At 44.1% G+C, this 14,105-nt stretch overlaps 1 protein-coding gene across 4 annotated transcripts in view; it reads right to left on the reverse strand.

Moving 5' to 3' along the window:
* Positions 1–1,229: 1,229 nt before the first annotated feature.
* The window catches only part of klf5l (Kruppel like factor 5 like), a 20,504-nt gene continuing 7,628 nt past the window's right edge, over positions 1,230–14,105 (reverse strand). For 2 of the 4 annotated variants that reach the window (XM_063202951.1, XM_063202947.1), the window contains exons 2-5: positions 13,312–13,623; positions 12,177–12,927; positions 11,799–11,858; positions 1,230–3,744 (exon numbers count right to left, since the gene is read on the reverse strand). In XM_063202951.1, coding sequence (XP_063059021.1) covers positions 3,566–3,744; positions 11,799–11,858; positions 12,177–12,927; positions 13,312–13,608 — 1,287 coding nt within the window. In that variant the 5' untranslated portion in view covers positions 13,609–13,623 and the 3' untranslated portion in view covers positions 1,230–3,565. Of the gene's footprint in view, positions 3,745–11,428; positions 11,859–12,176; positions 12,928–13,311; positions 13,624–14,105 lie in introns of those variants that run through there. The other 2 variants (XM_063202948.1, XM_063202949.1) reach the window with 2 other exon arrangements.

The raw sequence follows: 14,105 nt of genomic DNA on the forward strand, positions 1-14,105 counted from the left end.
CACACACACTGTAGCAAACAGGTCTGTTGTGCAATAGTGAGGGTGTTCCCCTTGCTGCTAATCGCCCGTGATTGTGTGCTGGATCCCTGTTGTAAACGATCTCTGCAAAAGAGCATGATAATTATGTTCAATGTAAGCTGGCCTACGCCCTTTTTTATTCTTCTGCCCTTCTGTTGATGTTTCTCTCTCTCTCTCTCTCTCTCCTACTCCTTTATTTGCCGGAGTGTTTTTTCTTTTTTGTGTGTGCTGCTGCAGACCTTTCCAACCCTGTTCTTTCCGAGATCCTTTCTTTCGCTGCCACTTGTTCAAACTTGTGATGCTGCTAGCACCCTGGGGAGGGAGAGAGAGAGTGGAGGGAGTGGACCTCATTTTACTGCACAGGAGAAAGATGAAAAACTTACGATGAAACTTTCATGAAACTGTAAACGATTTCCATTCATAACAATTTTCTTCCAGAATCTGTTTAACACAGTTTACACACATTCTTTTCCTCAGAAATCAATGGGTGGGTGCTATCTGCCAGAGAACACTACCTATCAACATAACTGCCTAACGCTATCTATAAAACAGCTTGTACAAGGATTTCTTTAGAAATCAATGACTGGGTGCTATTGGTCAACAGAGCAATTGTGTTCAACAAAGTAAGTTCGTAGGTCAGTAAAGGTCAGACTTCATGATCAAACCCGTTCTCCTTCTCCTCCACAAAGAATATGTGCTGGGCCTTGAACTTGAACCATGACTGACAATTGGCAATGATTAACTCCATTTCCTTATTCAACTCTGCAGAAACTATCAATAAAATGGTTTTAATGCCTCACTAGTGACCTGCAGATGGCTGCTCTTGATACTGACTGTTTTTGAGGAGACGAGAATAAAAACATTCTTTGTTTTAGAGACGAAGATGGACATTGAACGCTCCTCTCAAACGTGAAAGTTACTACACTGTCTGGATGGTCTGATTGTCTTTTATCACCGTGTTGGCAACCAGCCTAATTTGTTTTGTCTAGGATTCATTGATAACTGTCATAAATCCTGGACACACAGTCTCAATACTTCTGTCCTTTCTGGTGAATGAATCCAAATATTTCCATTGATGGCCATGCTTTTAAGATGTGATTTTGCATTACATCATTCAAACAATATGGAATCATCAGAACTACATAATATTCACATAGGCCTACTGCATGATAGCATGGCCTAGGACATTCCAAAAGAAAGACAACACCAAGTTAGGTCACGTCTGTTTATTTCCTAGACTTGTGAAAGTGAAAAAGGAAATTGTGAAAATCGTTGTTCTCAAATATTTTGAAGTGATTCCCCCCCACACACACATTCTCTACCAATGCTAACAATACCCCCCTTTTGTTCATAATAATAACAATAATAATAGAAATAAAAAACAATTAACAGTTAGAAAACACGTATGTACAATGTCCAAACACATAGTATATTTATTTACAGCACATCTCCTTTGAATTTCCTTCTACAACTGAAAGAAATCTTCACACGCATACATACATACATACAAACATACACACACACACACACACACACACACACACACACACACACACACACACAACCTTGCGTGCACGTACGCACAAGAGAACTTGAACCTTTGTAAGTGCCAAGGGGCTGGACCTTCTCAAGCCAGGAGTCCAACAGTTGATTCAGTGTCAACAACATAGAAAACAGAAAATGCTTCGAAAATGTAAGAAATGTCAAGTCTTTTAAATCTACACAAACATGTTTATATACTGTACGAGACATGTTGCCTGGTTAAATAGGGATGTTTATCTTTGTGTCTATTTTTACATTGAAGAGTTTGTGTGAATGTTAAACAGGATATCCATTGTGTTCAAATGCATATAAATATCAAGCATCAACAATTAAAATAATTCAAACCATCGTACATTTTTTCCATTCATTCCTTAAAATATTAAGGGGTGAAACAACATCGTTTTTAAGAGTATAATAAATAACTTGTTCTTTTTTCGGACTGTAATAATTAAGCTTATGCTTCTTTTTCTCGTAAAGGCCAATTTTACATAACAAAAACTATCAAAATCTGCCCATGGAAATGTAATTTCTTCATTTTCCAATTATTTGGCACTAAAGTCATCTTTCAGGCCTACACACACAAACAACATCACAATAATTTACTACGCGAAACTACGTTTCATGTTTCTTGAAATTAGACCAGCGGCTTTTGGCATGATTCCTGTTGAATTTTAGCGCAAATGTAGGCCTGTAAGAATGGCCCTCTATCAGTGACTGGTATCGGTTCACGTCATAAAAAGGCCTCACAAAACTGCCCTCAATAAAGAGCTTTGTCTCCATAGTTACCGATGTGTCCATAACACAAACAAAACCCTTTATCTCCCGAGGGACTGGGAGAGGAGCAAAGGGGTAAAGAGACAGAGTTTGTCCTGGAACCCAGACCTGTGAATCTAGACCTAGGACCTAGATCGTAACACTCTCTGTAGAGGTGTTTATGCCCCTCTGTTCGTAACTCTGTCCGCATAAGGTTCACCATAATAACTATATAGGATGCACCACAAAAGTCTTTGTGCTCATTAGCCATAACAGCCTTGTTGTTTAGCATAATGACAGTATTAAAGTTAATGCTGAAGGGCCCAGTCGGTTCTCAAACCACTTTGTCCAGCAGAGTCAGTGGGCATTTCTCAAAGTGAACTGTCCTAGCCTTGCTACGACGACTAACGCCCATTTTTTTTTTGCAGATTTCACCAAAGAGTATCCAATCACTAGTTCTAAGTATAATTAATAATTGGTTACAGCCGGCACAAATGGGCCAAATCGTCCAAGCAAGGAATGTACACCCCTATGTATTTGGTCCATAGTAATCCAGCCCTAAAGCATGTGCCATCGCATCACACTGGACAAGCTCATCGTCATGTAGGAGTCTGAACAGCATGCTCAAGTATTCATCAGTACATTCATCATAAAAAGAAGATCAAATATAAACAAACTTATATACAAGGAAATACAGATGCACACAAATGATAACATCTCTACATTCACTATATACAAATACATACACACACACACACACACCTCTAAAACACACAAGGTTTTTTTTGGTATTGTACTGATTGACCGCAGCTGCTGTTGTGAGGCCGCAGCACTTTGTTTGATTATGACAAGTTTGATCATTATTGGGCCACACAATGTGCTTCCACACTATTTAGTCAAAAACGTAAATAGGAGAATCCAAAACCAGACAGGCATAAAAGTCAAGAAAGCAAACAAACAAACAAACAAACAAACAAACAAACAACACCAGTAGGATGCGGAAGAAGAGTAGTATGCAGGTGTGAAGGATGTGGATGAGCGAGTAGCAGGTGTGTGGGATGTGAATGAGTATGTATGCCGGCATATGTAATAGGAAGAGTAAGTATGCGGGTGCGTAGGACGTAGGAGTGTGTAGTATACAGGTGCGTAGGATGTGGCTGAGTAGTATTGCAGGTGTGTAGTATCTGGATGAGTGCGTAGTACAGTATGCAGGTATGCGTACTGGAGGACTGCGGAGAGGCCGCTTCAGGCTTCAGTTCTGGTGGCGCTTCATGTGCAGGGCCAGGTGGTCGGAGCGGGAGAAGCAGCGGCTGCAGGCTACGCACTTGAAGGGCTTGGCGCCCGTGTGCTTGCGGTAGTGCCGCGTCAGCTCGTCCGACCGCGCGAAACGCCAGTCGCAGTTCTCCCAGTTGCAGCGGTACGGTTTCTCACCTGCGTGCCAAGACGAAACAAGAAGGAACAAAAGAAAGAGGAAAAGAAAAACAACAATATGAATCAAACGTGTCATCAAAACATGTCAAGCCTCTCAATGCCATAGTTTTTGCTGCTACGTTTTGGCTGTTTTGTTGCAACCCCTACAACCACATTACGTTAACATTCCTTATTAGAGTAGAGTAGAGTAGAGTAGAGTATCATTTATAGAAATTAAGGTGTCCAGTAGCATGCATAGTACATAAAAAACAGACTACACAAGACATTACAAGAATAAAAACAGAATAAACAAGACATTACTATCACGCTGCTCACATTACTTGGTCACATCAATTTTGTTTTAACAAACTTAAAACGGAGGTTGTGTCTCAAAGGGTGAATTCTAGGACACCAGGCTGCTTAATGTATCTCCCTATTTCACCTGCTGTGTGGTTAACTATTGTGTCCTTTAGCAAGTTGATTTCCCAAATCATCCACTTGTGATTGGTGTACTTATTTACTGTAAGTCTGTTGCTTGAGGAAATGCTTTGATCAAATACTATGTTTCAGGTTTTAGTTTCAGTATTCCAAATCCACACTTCTGGGCAAGAAACACCTGAAAGGGTTAATCAGTACACGCAAAGACAAAAAAAAGGCCAGCCACTCATGACTGGCTTATGTGAAAGCTTTGTCTGTTCAATAGCAAAGCACTTTTCAGTTTTGTTGAATACTGATGCCATTCTTTCCATCAAAGCCATGGCAACCGACACAAACAAAGGATTACAAAAGCCTCTTGGCTTTGACTTGAATACATTAATACACAAACGGTACAAAGTCCAGTTTCTACATGAATCCGCAGACCAGGAAATAACCACCGGTCGGTCGGTGGTGGGAGAAGAATGAGAAGGAATCACTCGTTTTTCTTGCCTCTTTATATTTAAACGCGACATTTTTAAATGGCAGTTTGAGGGGCGGTTGGGCAAGTACATGCCTGTGGGTTTTCTTCTAAAGCGATTTGGCAGCCTTGAGTAAACACTACAGCTCTTTCCATTCAGCTTCACGGGCACTGATAAGATCTGACATTGTCATGGTGGCTGCTGAGACACTGGAGTTGGGTTGTGTTAAGTTGCGATTACACTGTGTGCAGTGGGGGAATCATGTAGAGCAATGACCCAGGGGTGTAGAAACGTTTTCAATTTGAAGGGCTTCTTCCAATTGTATGAACACAAACCCCTGCACTTTTGGCCTACCTGTATATTGAAGGTAGGCACCTTTACAACAGACCCCGCATACACTACGTCAACCGAAAATATAACTTAATTGTATTGCACATGTAATTTTTAAGGTATCTTCACACAACTTGTCATATTTTATGTGAAACTGCATGACATTAAAATTATATCAGGGGGGCGGGGGGGGATAAGATGGCCTCAGGGGCCCTAAATGATGCCCCAAACCATAGGTTCCCCACTCTTGAACTAGACCTCGAAGACTAGGCCTACGAGTGTGGGACTTGCAAGGATTTTGTTGTAGTCTTTTTTTACTTTATTTATGATAGGAGAGTGAAGGTGGTGACAGGAAGTGAGTGGGGAGAGAGAGGTGGCGAAGGGCCGGCAAAGGACCCGGGCCGGGAATCGAACCCGAGTCAGCCGCATGGTAGACGAGTGCCCTACCGTTTGGCCATGGCAGGGCCGCGAGTAGTCTTACTAGTCATAGAAATAATAAACATGAGACACCACTACAGACGTAAAGGCTGAAGGTTCACATGCCGTGTGTACAAACATAGTAGACGCACTACAGTAGGTGACAAAAGGCTGGCTGCCTTTGATGAGGTCAGCATGATGTTTGTTCACACACACCCTTGTTGGTGCAGTTTCACATCAGTCAATTCTGTGATATACTATGTGTGTAAATGGCTTGTGTGTATGTGTGTGTGTGTGAGTATAAACAGACATCTGTGTCTGTACGTACGCAAATCTGTGTGTGTACATCTCTCTCTCTGTGGGTAAGTATTCTGTGTCCGTGTGTTCACGTTTATATCTCTGTGTGATAGAGATACAGACTACAGAAAATTGGAAAATGGCTGTGTGTGTGTGTGTGTGTGTGTGTGTGTGTGCGTGCGTTTGCGCGTGCGTGTGTGTGTGTGTGCATGTGCGCGTGCATGTGCGTGTGTGTGTTTGTCATACATGCATGGAGGTGAGGTGGGCTGGCTTGTGATTTAAAACATACAGTACACTGAGCACTCACTTAAGTGAAGTACAACACAGCGATATGTTCTGCTGATGTAATGGGTGGTCATGTCATATAGGTCCTGGTGCTTTGGTTACGCCACTTAGAAACCCTGTGTAGGAACTCAAACACAGGGCTCTCTGCCTTTGTCACCTGGGATAAGGGGCCTGTTATGTTCAACTCTCTGCCTTTAGGCCCACAATGGAGTGTATTATTTCTCTGGGCGTGGTGTTCAAACACTGGAAGCCACTTTTTGCGAGTGTGTGTGTGTGTGTGTGTGTGTGTGTGTGTGTGTGTGTGTGTGTGTGTGTGTGTGTGTGTGTGTGTGTGTGTGTGTGCGTGTGTGTGTGTGTATGAGTGTGTGGTGTGTGTGTGTGTGTCCATGTGTGTGTGTGCATGTGTATCTGCATGTGTGTGTGTGTCCGTGTCCGTGTGTGTGTGTGTGACATCAGCCGGCGTATTTATTTGTCCTAATCAGTCTCAAATATTTGCAGTATATTCATCTCGACCTGCTCAATTGGTGCTGAGTGGCTTTTCAATGGGCCTTGCTGTTGAAGGCTACATGGGCCGCAGATAAAGAGTCAGATAGCTGAGGTTATCTCTGATTACTCTCGTGTTTGTTGCCTGTTATCGTCACCTGATGTAATTCGCATTAATAAGAAATCCCAGTGAAAAGGTGCAGTTTTGAAAATGAAATAATCGTCATTGTGGAGCTGCTGAGGTATTTAGGGTCTGGAACTATGGCCAAAAATAGTTATACTAATAGCCATACTTTTTAGATACTTAAAAAAAAGTAAAAACTGCAAAAATAGCTTCTGTACATTTTTTATTTCCGAAATGTGTTTTTAACATTGATTGTATATTAGAACTATATAAGGACGTAGCTCATACGAGTGCTGTTTTTAAAGGGAAATCGAGTGCGATTTTCGCACCGTAGTGCGCTCAGCAGGGCTACAATTGAGTAAACGACGGCGGGTGAAAAGGCTAATAAAAGCGAGGCAAGTGCCGTTGCTGAGTGTTTGCAGTGTTAACAAAAGCCGCTCATTCATCATCCTCACCAAGCGAGGAGAAATGAAAAGCATTTCACAAAAGCTGAACTTGAGCACAGAGAAGAGAACAGGACCTCCCCCTATCAGTGCAAACACCCCATACGGGCTGTCAACAAACACAAAAGAGAATATCGATAACGAGGAATGCCCAATTAAAAGTACAAAATATGACAGACAAAGTGATTGAAAATGGTTGAAAAAAAAACTGCATTACTTTTGCACTGCAGCATATTACATGGATTTATATCGTGACTTTGGATTTATTTTAACAACATGGACCTACTATAGATACAGTATCTAAAGAAGTATGTGACTTAAATTATGTGTATATTAAACTTTGATGATGTGTTAAACTCTTTAAAATGTAAACAACTGCAATGTTATATAACAATACCCCAAAGTTAAGACCATGTCAGGCAAGTTGAAAGACATCTTCAACTGTAATACTTTTTTTGTCTAGTGTCAGGCACCGTTTTCAGGACACATGTTGTGTTGTGCTATGCTAGCTAAAGCGACGACAACAGGTATATTTGAGTTGCACTCGAAAAGCTCGCCTACTGGTAAGCTCAAACGTATCCCCATTTCCATATACTCTCTTATCACTGCATTAGCTGACTGTGTTGAGCAGACAATAGAAGCAGGATATCTTTCCTTGGTGAAACATAACAATAAATGTTATAGGCCCTCGGTTAGGGAGCCAATTAAAAAATATCCCTCCAAAAAGCCTTCAGGCTGTGATACAGAGACATAATGTGATGTGGGCTCTGCTTGTTTAAACAGCTCGGTGCACTGCAGTCGTGTTTAGCCAGGTGGCCACTGAGCAACGGTTAGTTCTTTATCATGGCAGAATTTTACTGCACAGAAACACACACGCACACACGCACGCACACTGACACACACACACACACACAGAAACACACACACACACACACAAACACAGACACACACACACACACACACACACACACACACACACACACACACACACACACACACACACACACACACACACACACACACACACACACACACACACACACACACACACACACAATCAAACAAACACACACACACACACACACACACACACACACACACACACACACACACACACACACACACACACACACACACACACACACACACACACACAATACACACACACACGATACAAACAACGCTGGGTCAAAATAAGTTATAATGCACCCTGGAGACAAACACGGGCGACAAATGGCCGATTATGAATGAATGATTGACGCGCGTGGCTCCAGCCATGTCTCCCAGCCTTGGCCATTCAACTTTACAGCCACACTCAAGCACATCCATCTCATCTCTCGACGCCACCGGGCCGGCCACAGGGCAAACAGGCCCCATTTGACAGGGGAAGCCCATAAACATAAACTTGCACAAGGGCATCTTCAGCTGCCGAGCACGCACACACACACGCTACGCACGCACACACACATGTGCACATACACGCACGCACGCACACGCTACGCACACACACGTACATACACACACACGCACGCACGCGCACACACAAACACACACATAAACTTGCACAAGAGCATCTTCAGCTGCCTTATCAGTGGAGTGTTTGCTGAAGGAGGTCTCGGAGATGTCAGTGGGGGCATCTCTGTGGCACACGAGCACACACATACACGCACGCACGCACACACACTCACACACAAACACACACACACACACGCACACAACACTAATACCTCCACTCTCCATCACATCGACATATTTAGATCACATCCGTGTTGCACGGATGAGTGAGATACCTCAGTGACATTCCACAGCCATAATTATCGTGTACTCTACATGTGTAGTGACAACAGAAGGCGGAGGTGCCGGAGACGTACTATTGTCTAGTCGACCGTGTGTGACTGCCCGTCAAAGGTTTTTTTTCCTTGTACGATAACTTCTGAATGGGTTTTCTTGACTTTCGAAGTTTTGGGTAGGGTGCGCACATCCAAAAACACTTGTTGCAGGTGCCAGACAAAAAAGTCAGACAGTTGAAAAAGGTAGGTCTGCACGCTGCCGATCAGCTCAAAAAATAAACTTTATTATTTAAAAAGCAACGTTTCGATCACGCTGGACATGGGTAACATGTTACCCATATGCCTGATGAAGATCCAGCGTGATCGAAACGTTGCTTATTAAATAATAAAGTTTATTTTTGGAGCTGATCGGCAGTGTGCAGATCTACCTTTTTCAATTTCCTTGACTTTCCCCACATCTCTTGTGCTAAGAACTGCTAAGAAATGTGGAGGTCAACATTTCAACATGGCTGACTTTCAACATCGCGGAGGCCTCAGAATCAACGCTTTCGCATTGAGTTCCACCTGTCTTCGTTCTATTCTATTCTCAGCTGTCTCTACTACTCTCTACTTGTGTACTTAATATGATTCATTCAGCTGGACATGGTTGAGGAGATGCGGCAGTTACTATGACATTAGATATGACTGCCTGTCGGTGTCAGTGACAATGAAGGATGTCATAGAAGAAAACCGCCTTCTACATCGGTCACAACTAACTTTCCCCAGACCGCAAACAAAACTCCTGTCTGTTATGTCACAGAGAGAAATGTATTTCTGGCTAATCTCTCATGGAACTGAGACACAACAAAGATACACATCGCAGATTAAATTGCCGTTGTAGAGGAGCTGGTTTGTACAACATGTTAATGTCTGCAAATGCAGACCCGTGAGAAAAAAAACAACATTCCAAATTGCTCCTAATGTGACTCCAGAAAGACAAGCTCGAAGCTCCCCTGAGCTCCCCCCAAGTCAAATGCTTACTCCCTCAAAAAGATCAGTCTTTGCAGCGGCACATGTGGGTAAAACTCAAAGACGCCCTGTCCCTGACCCTAACTTGCAAATTAATGTATAAAGGGTAGCCCCATAATGCATGCCGTTCCATCAGTGGTACACTGTAATAGTCACTGGAAAGTTAACTACCACAGTACTACACTACTATGACATAACACAGGGCCTTTAGTAATGCACTACAACTTGGTAATAGCCATTTTGGTAACAGCAAATTTATAACGCCGTATCTTACACAAACAAACCACAAACAACTATATTTCACATCCCCTTTGCCATTTAATTTGGCCTCCAAGGCCCTGCTGTGACCAACCGGTAGGGCACTCGTCTACCATGCGGCTGACCCAGGTTCGATTCTCGGCCCGGGTCCTTTGCCGGCCCTTCCCTGTCTCTCTCTCCCCACTCGCTTCCTGTCACCACCTTCACTGTCCTATCATAAATAAAGCCAAAAAACATCTTTTAAAAAAATAATAATTGGCCTCTACTCCACTCCAGTCTCCACTCACATGAGGAAACTTCTGGAAAATTGTGCAGCCATGCGGCACAGAAAAGCTGGAGAATTTGGAGACTTTAACAGACTTTGAGGAAGAGGCTTTGAGTCTTTGTTACAGCGGGTAAGAGAATAAGAGGAAGAGATTGCTCCCGCAACATGATCTTTCAGCCCTTGTAAGCAGGTGAAGAGGAGAATGTCCTCTGTCTCTCTCTCTCTCTCTTGCTCTCTCTCTCTTTCCTTCTTTTTCCTCCATCTTTTTCTCTTTATCCCCCATTCTTTCCCTGTCTTTTTCTAGCCCTCTCATGCTCATTCTCTCTCTTTCTCTTTCTCTCTCTCTCTCTCTCTCTCTCTCTCTCTCTCACTGTCTGTCTCTCATTCCAAGTATTAAAACTTTTTTGGGGGGATGACAGGGTATCGTTTTACATAGCTGTGGTTACAGAAACTGCCCGGTTTTAGATAAAACTTTCCACACCACACTATCTTCCTTACTTCCACTCTCTCTGCTTTGTTTCACACCAGCAGTTTGTTTATAACTGATTACCTCTTAAGGTCTCTTTCCTCTGGCAATATATTCTGTTTCACCAGTGGTTTCACTGGTTTTTTTTTATCTTTCCTGCTCTACCATTCTCCAATCTGTTCACTTGTTTTCTGCACTCTCACTCTACTTCCAATTTTCAGTAATTGACCGTATTTTCCATTCTCTCTCTTCTTCTTCTTCTTCTTCTTCTTCTTCTTCTTCTTCTTCTTCTTCTTCTTCTTCTTCTTCTTCTTCTCTCTGTCTCTCTCTCTATTTCTCTCTCTCTCCATCTCCCTCTTTCCTCTCTTTAGTTCTTACTGACTTTCTCTCTTTCTCTCATTGCCCCTCCTCCCATCTGCCCAAAGACACAAAAGAGAAATCAGGAGGAACAGGTTTGTCTTCCCCATCTCCCTCCCTGCCTCCATTCTCTCTTTCTCTCTCTCCCTCCATTCTCTCTCTCTCTCTCCCTCCATTCTCTATCTCTCTCTCTCTCTCTCTCTCTCTCTCTCTCTCTCTCTCTCTCTCTCTCTCTCTCTCTCCCTCCCTCCATTCTCTCTCTCTCCCTCCCTCCAGCTTTCTCTCTCTCTCCCTCTCTCTCTCTCACTCTCCCTCCATTTCTCTATCTGCCTTTCAGGGAGGCTTAGCGCTGGGCCTGTGTGGACATGTGATTGAGCTGCACATTATGGCAATGAAAGAAGAGGGCAGCATTTGCCTCCTTTCATCTGCCATTCTTTCGCTCTTCTTTCTCTACCTCCACTGGCTTTTGTCACCTCTTACTTTATAGACTTCCACCGGATACATTTTACAGCAAGCCACCAGTGTTATTGAAAACACAATTAGGTTTGATCACTCCACAAGGCTGGTATCTACTATACGAAGTGGTTAGTGGTTGTTGAGCTGTGGGGCAAATTCCTGGTCTTTGATTATTAAACACAAGCGAGGGGATCTCTTACCTGTATGTGTTCTTTGATGTGCTTTTAAATGAGAGCTCTTTGTGTAAACTTTGGTGCATCCTGTCAGGGGAAATAAAGAAAGAAAATCTATGAATGACTTGATCAACTTCCCGCTAGCACGACAGAAGAAGAATGTTTTTGTTAAAATGTAAATGCGGTATTCATGGACACATGACAACCCTGGAAACAAAGAAAAACTTGATGACATTACATGTTACTATAAAAATGATTGTTATGAATTAATTTCTGGGGTTGTTGTCTGGATGGTTTAGGGCAAAACTGTATGCCAAGTCGGATTACCAATTCCTTAGTTCCTTAATAAGTTGCCTAACGGAAATGAATTCAATATCTTCAGCCAGACTGATCAGCATGACTCACCTTGGAAGTCGCAGTGATGGATCCGCCTCTTCTCCAGTTCCGGATTGTTCCGCCGGTTGTAGCGCGGCCCCGTGAGCACCCCCTGGCCGTGCGTCATGAGCACCGAGTGGGGCGTCATCTGGGTGACCTTTAACCCCAGCCGGCTCTGGTAGGGCGGGGGCGGCATGGTGGCGAGGAGCTCCGCCTGGTTCTCGGGGCTGCCAGGCTGCGAGTTGGGTGGCGAGGGCGGCAGGCTGTGGGGCTGCTGCTGATGCTGCTGCTGCTGGTGCTGCTGCTGGTGCGGCTGGCTCGGCGTCGTCAGGTAAAACTGCTCGGGCACCACAAAGTCCCCCGCCAAGATGCCACCGCTGTTGTTGCCACTTATGGGGCCCGCCGCCGTCATCAGCGCCACGCTGTTCAGGTTCAGCATGGTGCGCCCGTTCCCGCCGCCGCCCGCGCCGCCGGGCTGGCCGTGCGAGAGCGTCATGGTGAGGTCCGTGATGGGCATCTGGTAGACCTGCGGCTGCTGCGGGCCGATGGGCAGGTCGTCGGGCACGGCCGTGATGACGGTGGCACCGCCCGGGTGGGTGAGGCTGAGATCGGGCTTGATGAAGAGGTTGCTGATGGGGGCGTGGTGCTGATGCTGCTGATGGTGATGATGCTGCTGCTGCTGCTGCTGCTGCTGGGGGGTGCTGAAGACTGAGGTGAAGTCTGGCAGAGGCTGGATGGTGGTGGTGGTGCATGGGGTGGACTCCTCTGTGCCTGGCTCCACCTTACATTATAGTATATCGGTACATTAGGTTATTATTAGTTATTATAATATTATTATTACAATTATTATTATGTACAGTATGTGCATGGGGTTGTCTCCTCAGTGCCTGGCTCCACATTAGATTATAGAATATTAGTATATCAGTTCATAAGTGTTATTAGGTATTAGAATTATTAATTATGAGTACTACAACCACTATTACTATTATTATTATTATTATTATTATTATTATTATTATTATTATCATCACAACACAACTAACAATATTGTTGTTGTTATTGAATGTCTATAACTCTGTTTATGTAGTACGTTACTTTGCTGGGCAGCATACATTGGTATTTCAATGCGCTTTATACTAAACACAAGCTTTCCTCCAACCGTTACCTTGATGTGGTGCTGTATGACATGTGACTGGTGGTGCTGGTGCTGGTTCTGGTGCTGGGTCTTGGTCTGGGGGCGATAGAGCCCCGTGCGGAGCTGCGCGTTGGGCAGGATGAGGTTGATGTTCAGGCTGTAGGGCGCCGGCTTGTCCTCCGAGAAGTACTCGTCCACCACGGAGGCGCTCTCGCGCCGGTACTTCTTATCGCTTATTAGACTGCTGCTAGTGCTGCTGCTGCTGCTGCTGCTGCTGCTGCTGGGGATCATCAGCGAGGGGCTGGAGAGAGGGAGGTACTTGTCCATCTCGCTGCGGACCTGCTGATGAGAGAGAGAGAGAGAGAGAGAGAGAGAGAGAGAGAGAGAGAGAGAGAGAGAGAGAGAGAGACAGACAGAGAGAGAGATAGAGAGAGAGAGAGAGAGAGAGAGAGAGAGAGAGAGAGAGAGAGAGAGATAGAGAGAAAGAGAGAGAGAGAGAGAGAGAGACAGACAGAGAGAGATAGACAGAGAGAGAGAGAGAGAGAGAGAGAGAGAGAGAGAGAGAGAGAGAGAGAGAGAGAGAGAGAGAGAGAGAGAGAGAGAGAAAGACAGAGAGAGAAAGACAGAGAGAGAGAGAGGGAAATGACACACGGTCAGATGTCAGAGCTAGGATCTTTGTTTTTAACTCCTCACTAGACAACAACACAAACCATGAATGGACATTAGCCTGTGACCTCTACCACCCATGGACCAATAAATGTTGAGTGACTGCTCACTCCATAGTCAACTATCAAGTAACATTCATGCATTCATCGTTCAAAAGG

This window comes from Engraulis encrasicolus, chromosome 7, assembly GCF_034702125.1.
Source record: "Engraulis encrasicolus isolate BLACKSEA-1 chromosome 7, IST_EnEncr_1.0, whole genome shotgun sequence".
Classification (NCBI taxonomy): domain Eukaryota; kingdom Metazoa; phylum Chordata; class Actinopteri; order Clupeiformes; family Engraulidae; genus Engraulis; species Engraulis encrasicolus.